Raw genomic sequence first — 9,826 nt, forward strand, 5'->3', positions numbered from 1 at the left:
CCGCTGGCACTCATTCACAGACTCCATCAATAAACAGATTGACCTAAACCCAATATACTGACCACTGCAACAAATAACTGGAACCGGCAACTGGAGGCAGCGGGAACAAAACTAAATAAATTCCAACTAAGACAGGACAGCAGTACTTCACAGGAGGCTCCATAGCACTGATGATGTCACCTAGAAAGAGGATGAAATTTCTGCAAACCAAATTCCCAACTCAGCGCACATACCCACAAAGCTGTAACTGGCACGTGAGCTACAAATCTTTACACAAACCTTGACCACTTTATGTTCCAGTTATCCAATGATAATAGAGTCAAAAAATTGCAGATGCTGGAATCCAAGATAGACAAGCAGGATATAGTAGACAACTATAATAGTGGCATGTAGGGTGGGATTCATCAATTACAATAGGTCACAGTAAAAAGCCATTCAGTCTCCTGGTCCTGGGCCAGTCCATTGAAAAGGGTCATCTAATTAATCTTACTTCCCCTTTTGGATATTTAGCTTAGGTTCTACTGCTATCTTGTTATAATGCTGCTGAGTTTTTAATTCTCATTTTAATTAATAATTTAATGACGCTGTACATATGGCAAAAAATGTACAGCTGTAAAATCCCAAACACAAACAAGTTTACATTTGAGGCTCATTAGAAGAACGTACACATGCCTCTAAGGAGGAACTGATACATTCAGAGGAATGTGGACTGGACTCTCAAGTGGAACGGGGACAGCCAGTGGGCTGGAGACTCAAGCAAGAGAGTTGTTGGACTGGGGACCGGTGTGGGCGGTCAGTGGCTTGTGAGCACGGGCAGACCACTTGTGGAAGACCCTTGCGCTGATCTACTGAAAGTCTGTAATCCTTATTTTTTTTAATTTATTCTCATTTTTCTAATTTATACTATGAACAACTGTAAATAGCATAACTTTGTTTTCCTTTCTGTTTCCCTTTATTTTCTGTAGTTTGTATCTGAGATCTGTACTGAGGTATTTTGTACCTAAGATGATGCCATATGGGGCAACATTGTAAACTTTTCACTGTAATCCTGTACTTCGAGACTTGAGTACATGTGACTTAAAGGATATTAGATTCTAACAAGTGGTAAGTAATTTTGACAAATTGCATTGAAATAGTCGATGGAGTTGCTGTAAAGAAATTTGGACCAGTAGACTTTAATAAAGAATAAAAAATAATTTGTAAAGCACTTTAAGACAATCTTTGAATTGAGCCTAGCAAGCTCCCATAAACAGCAATGTGATAAGGTAATCTCATTTACTGATGTTCCTTGTGGGATAAATACTGGCCAAGACACCAGTAGAACTCTCCAGCTCCTCTGCTTTGTACCACCAGGTTTTTCACGTTTACATGAGAGGGTCGGGATTTAATACTTAATCAGAAAGACAATGCCCCTGACAGTGTGGTAATCCATTGGTCAGTACTTAACTGGAATGACATCCTCGAACTTGTACTCAAATGTTTGAGTGGAGCTTGAAATTCTGACCAGGAAACAAGAGAATCGCCAACTTGATCCTATTTGAGACAACTTCCCGTTAAATTGGTCTTGCTGCCGGGGGGATTGCACATTGGCTTGAGTGAGAATAATGTGGATGCAACTTTCACTCCAGGTTTTAAGTACAATGGAATCTGATGTCAAGAGCAGAATCAACAGTGAAGTTGCGAAATGTTCAGACTGGACTTTGTACTTCGTTCTATTTGCCTTAAGTGTTATGTAGCTTGAAGATCCCATTATAGTATTCGATCAAGTAAGGCGGGGAGGGTGTGTGTGTGAGAGGGTGTGTGCTGGCCGACTGCTCAGTATCGCCAGTTTTTCTCTACTTTTTTTTGTCTTTTGTATTATGCTGACTTTAATCCCACCCTTAACAGCACCCCGCGCCCCAGAATCATGGTAATATCTTACAAGTGGCGGCAACATAGGTATATTCAATATTCATCCCCGCGTGTTGCAATGGGCATGAATGGATGAGGAATGCGATGCCACCTCAGTGCTGGTGCCAGGGCTGAATCTTGTACATGTCTCCTTCATGTGGCAAAGTTGGTGGCTATTGATCTGCAACGACCCCGCTTTGTTTTAATCCCCAATGACCAACTCAGAACACGACTCGGTGGAGTTAATCCGGAAATGACCCCCTCCCTGTGAGTGAGGCATGCACAGTTGCCGAAGGGGGTTCAGCAGTTTCTGCAGCTGCGTGCTGAGGAAGTAGGTGGGACTCAATGCATGCATTCAGAAGAATGTTTTTTTTTTCACCAAACCATCCACTGAAAGCACTAAGAAAGTACTGACGCAAGATGCACTTTGTTAAAGAAGGATCAAGGTTCCAGTCGATTGGTTGAAAATATATGCACCGAGCATCTCCACACGTCGAGTTGGAAGAATTATTCATTAAGCAGAAGCAAAGACGTGAGGATTCGGCCTCTTTCATCCACCTGGACATATTGAGTCATAGCTCTCACTTACCCACGTTTAATCTAGCCCCGTACCAACGATGCAAGGGGGCGGCAGGATTGGCGCGGAGAGCCCTGTCATCCGGGTTAACTCGTGAACAAAACCGGGGACCAGTTGGATCCGTGAGTGAGACTTTCCCTGCACCGGGGAACCACGGGCGAGGAAGCTGCCTCTGTTGTAACTCGGGATTAAAGGGATACTGGAGACAACGGCGCCTCTCTGCTCCGCTTCACGTCAAACACTCGTCTGTTTTCTTTTCCCCTTTCCTCACCAGCTTCGCTATCATTGCTGATTGAAATTCTCCGTTTGCATTTTCACAGTTCGTCTTTTTTTAAAGAAAACGGCTGCAAGGTCTAGACTGGCAGGTGGCTTTGCTGATAGTGATTGATGGCAATTTGATTTCGAGATACCAGTAAGTGCCCTGATTTTCTGAGTTTTTTTTCCTGGTGTACAGCGGTCATCAGGCATTGAATTAGGAGACCCGCAGTCGGGAATAGCCTCCAACTATTTAAATCGCACCACATCTCTTTACGGGTTGCTACCCTTTTTTTTAATACAAATCTCGCTTTCCTGATCGTCGTTTTTGGTAAAATGCATTATAAAATGACCCAAAGGCCTGGATTGACAGCATGCAAATACGCTGTCTCCAGCAGGAGTTCACTTATTTGATTATTGCAGTGTTGCAAAATACTGATTAAAATCTGACGTGACTTTTTTTTCTTTTAAAATGGCAGGATATATCTAGAGATCGAATAGAGCTCCAATGTATATTACTTGTAACAGAGCCATTTCTGATTCTTTCCTGCTGTGTACTGATCCGATCCTTTCGCCCTGAAACTTTTGAAAATGGAACTGATTTTTTTTTATTTTCACACACAACCTGGCTATCGCGCGTACTATTTTCCAACCGCCCACAGAATGGTTCCTTGCAGAAGATGCACTCAGTCCTTGCAGTGCTGCAACCTTCATTCATGCCTGATCGCTCCCAGTGAGCACACGACCGAGGGCCCGTTTTCGGCTGGGAGAGTACACGAGGTTAGCGTAAACTGTCCCAATCTAAAAGGACCGACCCCCCCAACTACTACCAATCAGATTGGGCCAAATGCAAGCACGATTTCTGTAAAATCTGCACAGAATTGGTGTCTCAAGTGTTCTGTTGTGTCAGAGAAGGAAGCGCAAGGGCGATTTTGAATTCAATTTAGCTTAGGCGAGGCAAAGATTAATTGGGTTGAGAGAAATGAATGGGATACTTGGTGTGTTTGTCTTGAGATTAAACTGATTCTGATCGCGTTCAAATTGCAATGGAACGACGCGCTACAATGCAGCCAGCGCCTGGCGCTTTAGGGTTCGATAGTATACGGCCCCAGCGAAGCACTCCCTGCACAATGGCTGATCGGTTGGTTTAGTTTTAGTCACAATTTTAATTCGGTGGATTGCGGTGTAACTCCCACGCCCCTTTTTCCTGCCTTGCAATCCTTTCGCTCCCCCCCCCCCCTCCGTCCTGGGCCTTCTATGCAGTGTGCAGCAGCAACAGGCTTTCTTCCTCCAGCCCCGGGGCTGGGATGTTATATCTGCAGTTCATTCATTGTCGGCATCTCTGACAGACGCCTCGTCAGTCAGCGAAATAGCCTTCAGTGTCCACTGAATTGTACTTCCCAGGGTTCAGATCCCGACCCACCCCGAGACTTATAAACGCAGCGTGCCTTTTGCTAATTTCACGATGGTTTCGATATACATCCCTTTCGTTTCACCAGGGAGCGCTCAACCTAGGGATATGCAGTTCAGCATCAGAAAGACGCTTCAAACAGAGCGTAATTTTTCTGCATTTTCTCAGTCTCGTTTAGGGAAAACCAATCCAATATTTAGCTACTCTGAAATGAACAAACCGTCCGCAGATAAATAAAGAGTGAAAACTGCCTCAGGACAATTGTATGAATCTCAGGATTCTTATGATGCCCGAAACGTCGATTCTCCTGTTCCCTAGATGCTCCCTGACCTGCTGCGCTTTTCCAGCAACACATTTCCATCTCTGATCTCCAGCATCTGCAGACCTCACTTTCTCCCCATTGCAATTCGATCTGCCTTGTTCACTCCCTGCTGTCCATATGACGCTCACTTACGAGCATGTTGTGGCTGAGAATTGGGTTCAAACACTTCCGCCTAACAAAGTTGATTCCAGCAGGTTTTGCCATTGGTGCTAATCCTTTCATTCTCGGGTCGGCTCTGAACTGCACGGCGTTACGGGGCTACTCGTATCATCTGGTATTTATGCAACTATCTCCAGCAAAGTCCTATTGAAACGATAGGTGGAGGGAGCGGTCAAACTATCGGAGCGACAGAAATAAAGTGCACAGCTATGGGAACTCAAATTCTCTCCATCCACTCCCAAACAGCTGGACGGAGGAGAGGGGGTTCAACGTGTATCAGACACCTTTCTGCACCTCTCTGAAGCTGTAAGCACAAACTGTTTAGATTAGATTAGATTACTTACAGTGTGGAAACAGGCCCTTCGGCCCAAGTCCACACCGACCCGCCGAAGCGCAACCCACCCATACATTTACCCCTTTTAACCTAACACTACGGGCAATTTAGCATGGCCAATTCACCTGACCCGCACATTTTTTTGGATTGTGGGAGGAAACCGGAGCACCCGGAGGAAACCCACGCAGACACAGGGAGAACGTGCAAACTCCACACAGTCAGTCGCCTGAGTCGGGAATTGAACCCGGGTCTCTGGCGCTGTGAAGCAGCAGTGCTAACCACTGTGCCACCGTGCCACCCACCTGAGAGTTAAAATCACACAACACCAGGTTATAGTCCAATTGGTTGATTCCAAAGCACTAGCTTTCGAAGCTCTGCTCCTTAATCGGATTTATAACTTTGTCCACCCCAGTCCAACACCGGCTCCCCTAATCATGTTCTGAGTGGAACCTGTCGGACTGTAAATAGCTTTAGTGGCCATGCCTTGACCAACTTGACTTATTTCTCCCACCCGTGCTGAAGTCCACATTATGTCCAATACTGTAGACATGTAGGCTCACCATCCGCAGAAGCATTTGAAACTTAAATTCGCGAATCACGTGGAAACAGGGAAAGCAGGATATGTTCTCTTCACGTGGTTTGATGAAGCCTTTAATCATTTTGATATCCACTCCCTTGGGAAACGCAATGAAGCGAGTATTAGGCGTGGAGCGAAAGCAAAATTTCAGTTGTAACAAGATCGGATGGCAGTATTTGGGAGGAGAGAAATGGAGTTATTCGTGGTTTTCTGCCTAATATTTATTCCAAATCAACATGACAAAATTGGTCCATCTAGTTATTTTCATATTGTACAATAACAAACTCAAGCAACAGTCATATTTCCTACATAACAACAGTGACGATGTTTTAAAAGTACTTCATTGGGTTATTTGGAATGTCTGGGGTTTGTGAAAAGCATATAAGCTTTTTTTAAAAAATTAAAATGGTTATAATAGTGTCTTGTGGCTGAACCTATTTTCATGTAAGTTATTGAATGTAGCCAGTGTCCTTATTGTTGCATAAATCATTTAAATTATGATACAGACCAGTGATACACACAAGATAATATCCAGTTTATCTGAGATATATTGAAGACCCTATCTAGCCATCACTGCATGAAAAGTAACATCAATTCACATTTACTTTAAATGCAGCATTATAAGACAACAAAGACTCCAAAGAAGGTTGATGTCAAAACAATAACATTGTTTAGTAATCTTTCACAAGTAGTGCTGCTGTGGTAATCACAAACAAGGGCTATTTACAAACGTTTATTCCATCAGCCAAAATAGTCTACAATTTTCACTCTAGTTGACCTTCAGATTTGTGGACCCAATTAGCGATTTTGAGATGATGTGCATCATGACTGTATTTTTAAAATCAACTTGTTCAGGTATGTTTTAACACACCTCTTGAGCAAGTGGGACTAGAACCAGTCTCTTCTGGTTCAGAGGTAGGACACTATCATTGCACCACACAAAACTGTGAAATGGTTTCTAAGCCTATTCAGGAATCATAATTATTTTGTTATTCAGCATCATAAGACTACTGATCTGGCTAATTTATCCAATTTGAATTCAACCAACCAAATTAACTGACCATCTCTTTAGGGCTGCACCACTTCAAATGTTGACATTTTGAAGAGGTTGCATTTGACCAGATATTTATATAACTATGCTATAATTGTTTTGAGGTAAAATGGTTTGGTTTGGTTTTTTTTTGTTGTATGAAGCCATTAATTGAAAAATATTTTTGATTGTCTCATAGGCATCCCTCTGCATAGAGTACAACAGGGAAGTCTGGCCTGATATTAGGGTCCTGCCGACCTATTTCAACACGCGTTCAGGACTTCGAAGCAGTAACAGCCTCAGTTTCTCTAAGCTCATCTCACAGGAGGTTGCTTGCAGCACCAAACCATACTTAGTTCACAAAGCATTGCTGGTAAACGTGCAATTTGAATACCCATATCAGGCTGTGTGGGAAGCAAAACGTGTCCGAATGAGGTGCCTGGTCCAGGAATTTATTGTGAGTTATGCTCGTAACAGCTTGGACTGGAGTTGCCCTATAAGTCAACCAATACAATCTTATCTAATCGATGGATCAGTCTGGTCAGGATGTATTTGTTGTCACTAGTGCTTCCTCTTTGCAAAAGAACGAGAACTTGGATGTCGAATCTTTATTAATAGGCATTCCTCGGAGTTCTTTCCCAGGACAGAGCCATGGAGGGGTACAAGTGGAAAACCATAGGAATGGGCAAACTCTGACCAGGGAGCAGGTTGAGCCCATCAAAACAACAGACGTCAGTGGGGCAAGGAGAGCAACGTGCTTGCAAGATGAGCCACTAGTTCTCTTGGAGCAACACGATGGGACAGAACACGATTCAGGGCAGATACTTTGCCCAGGAACTAAGACACGACCGGAGGAGTCGGTGGGACCCGGGTTTCGGACGGTCCATTGGGACCTGGGTGGAGAGACCTCCTGCTGCACTGGGGAGACTGGGGCAGCGGGGTGCGAAAGCAGAGAGGGGGTGAGTGCAGATCCAGGTGCAACAACAGGAGGATGGACTGAAGGGAGGAGAGACGCGGGGCATCAGGGCAGCTCTGACAATGGGGGAGCTGAGGGGTCGGACGGGGAGACGCCGGCAGGAGGTGGCGAGGAAGAGTCCAGTCAGGGGGACGGCAGCCCCGGCCCGCGGTCTTGCAGCTTCGGCTCGTCCCTCTGCTTCGCGGCGGCCACCGGCGACGAGCAGGAGCGGGTGTCAGCGCCGGAGGAGCGGGTGGTGAAGAGCCAGCAGCAGATCAACAACAACCACCACCAGCAGCAGCAGGAGCAACTCCGCGGGCCCCCGGAGGAGCATGGGGGCAGCTCGGTCCCCGTCCCTTACTGGAGCCTGGAGGCGGGCAGCGGAGGAGGAGGAGGCGGCGGCGCTGCCTCGCCCCCACCCCCGTCGGCGGAGGGCCCGGAGCCCGACCTGGTGATCGAGGTGTCGGGCCTGCGGGTGCGGGCCCACAAAGCGGTGCTGGCCGAGCGCAGCGACTTCTTCCGGGCGCGGCTGTCCCGCCAGTTCCTGAGCCTCCGCGGCGGCCTGAGCTTCGAGGCGCTGAGGCCGCTGCTCGACTACGCGTACGGAGCGGGCATGGCGGCGCGGGCCGACAACGCGGCCGAGCTGATCGCCGGGGCGCAGTACCTGCAGATGCCGTGCGCCCTGCACTCGGCCGTCGACTCGCTCAAGGCCCAGCTGGAGCTCGGAAACTGCCTGGAGCTGCTCGGCCTGGCCAAGCGGCAGCGGCTGCCCGAGCTGCGGGAGGCCGCCTACAAGTTCATGAGCGACCATTACCTGCGGGTGCTGCGGGAACCCGCCGTCTACGGCCGCCTGAGCGGAGCCGAGAGGGAGCTCATCCTGAGGAAAAGGACGGAGCTGGCCCCGGCTGGAGCCTCGGCCTCGAGTTCTGCAGCGTCCGCCTCCTCCTCAGCGGGCGGCGAACGTTGTCTGGTGCTGGTCGACCTCAACGAGGTGTACGAGCGGCCTTCGCCGGCGGGGAGCCGGCCGGTCAGCCGGGAAGGGAATAGGCCGGAGAGCCCCGAGGTCGGCTCCCCGGCGGAGGCCGGGACGCCCCGGGAGGGCTCGGATGGAGGTGAAGACGAGGAGGCCGCCGCCCGCTGGCTCTACCGTCGCGACGCGTCCACCGAGAGCTGGGAGCGGCTGAGCCGCCTGCCCGAGGCGGCGGCGGACGCCCGGGGCTGCGGCCTGTGCACCCTGTACAACTACCTGTTCGTGGCGGGCGGCCTGCGGGGCGCCGGGCCTCGAGCCCGACCTTCCGACCGCCTCTTCAGTTACAACCCGGCGACCGGAGGCTGGTCCGAGCTGAGGCCCATGAGGCAGGCCCGCTCGCAGCTGAAGCTGGTGGCCCTGGACGGCCAGCTGTACGCCATCGGCGGCGAGTGCCTCTTCAGCGTCGAGCGATACGACCCGCGGGCCGACCGTTGGAGCCCGGCGGCGCCGTTACCCCGCGGAGGCTTCGCCGTCTGCCACCAGGCGGCCGCCTGCTCTGGCTCCATTTACGTGTCGGGCGGCTCGCTCTTCTACCGCCTCCTGCGTTACGACCCGCGGCGGGACGAGTGGCAGGAGTGTCCGTGCAGCAGCAGCCGGCGCCGCTCCGCCGACATGGTGGCTCTAGGCCGGTGGCTCTACCGCTTCGACCTGGAGCGCCGGGCCGGAGCTGGAGCGCCCCTCGCCGTGATCTCCCGCTACAACACGGTGGCCCGGGTGTGGAGTGACTGCGGCTCCCTGCTGCTGCCCGCCGCCGCCCCGGTGCAGCCTTTCCGCTGCGCCCTCCTGGGCCGCGACCTTTACTGCGTCAGCCGGGCCTACAGCCTGCGCTTCACCCTGACCGAGGAGGAGGACCACAACAACGGGGACCGGGGACGCCAGCGCCGCCTCCAAAGCCAGCAGCTCACAGCGTGCGCCGAGGCCAAGGGGGTACTCTTCCCGGTCGTCCTCACCTTCCCCGACAGGAGCGTGACCGCTCACCACAAGGCGCCCTGAGACAGGCCCCACCCCTGTTCGTAGATAAGGAGGAAAGGGAAACGCCATTACCCTGTCCCCCACACTACTTCCCTGTACCCCCTGCCCCCACACTACCACCCTGTACCCCCCCCAGCCACAGCCTCCCTATAAACCCCCTGCTCCCCACACTGCCTCACTGTGTCCCCTGTAAACCTTGCTATCATCCGTGCCTCCTGTAAACCTCCCTGTACTGCCCTTCCACCCCCACTGCCTCTTTGTGCCCCTCATCCTCACTGCCTCCCTCTATCTCCCCCCTCCCTGTCCCCCCCACC

At 50.2% G+C, this 9,826-nt stretch overlaps 1 protein-coding gene across 1 annotated transcript; it reads left to right on the plus strand.

Annotated features, from left to right (window-relative positions):
• The first annotated feature begins 7,082 nt into the window (after nt 1–7,082).
• LOC122547154 (kelch repeat and BTB domain-containing protein 11-like) lies at nt 7,083–9,820 on the plus strand. The gene has a single exon (XM_043685744.1). It carries the CDS (start codon nt 7,083–7,085, stop codon nt 9,531–9,533), a length of 2,451 nt encoding a protein of 816 aa, XP_043541679.1. The 3' UTR covers nt 9,534–9,820.
• Nucleotides 9,821–9,826: the final 6 nt, after the last annotated feature.

The sequence above is a fragment of the Chiloscyllium plagiosum genome, unplaced genomic scaffold (assembly GCF_004010195.1).
Source record: "Chiloscyllium plagiosum isolate BGI_BamShark_2017 unplaced genomic scaffold, ASM401019v2 scaf_11844, whole genome shotgun sequence".
Taxonomy (NCBI): Eukaryota; Metazoa; Chordata; class Chondrichthyes; order Orectolobiformes; family Hemiscylliidae; genus Chiloscyllium; species Chiloscyllium plagiosum.

Bases quoted from the DNA above. Each gene is read 5' to 3' on its own strand.
- LOC122547154 (XM_043685744.1), top strand. From the start codon at position 7,083: ATGGATCAGTCTGGTCAGGATGTATTTGTTGTCACTAGTGCTTCCTCT.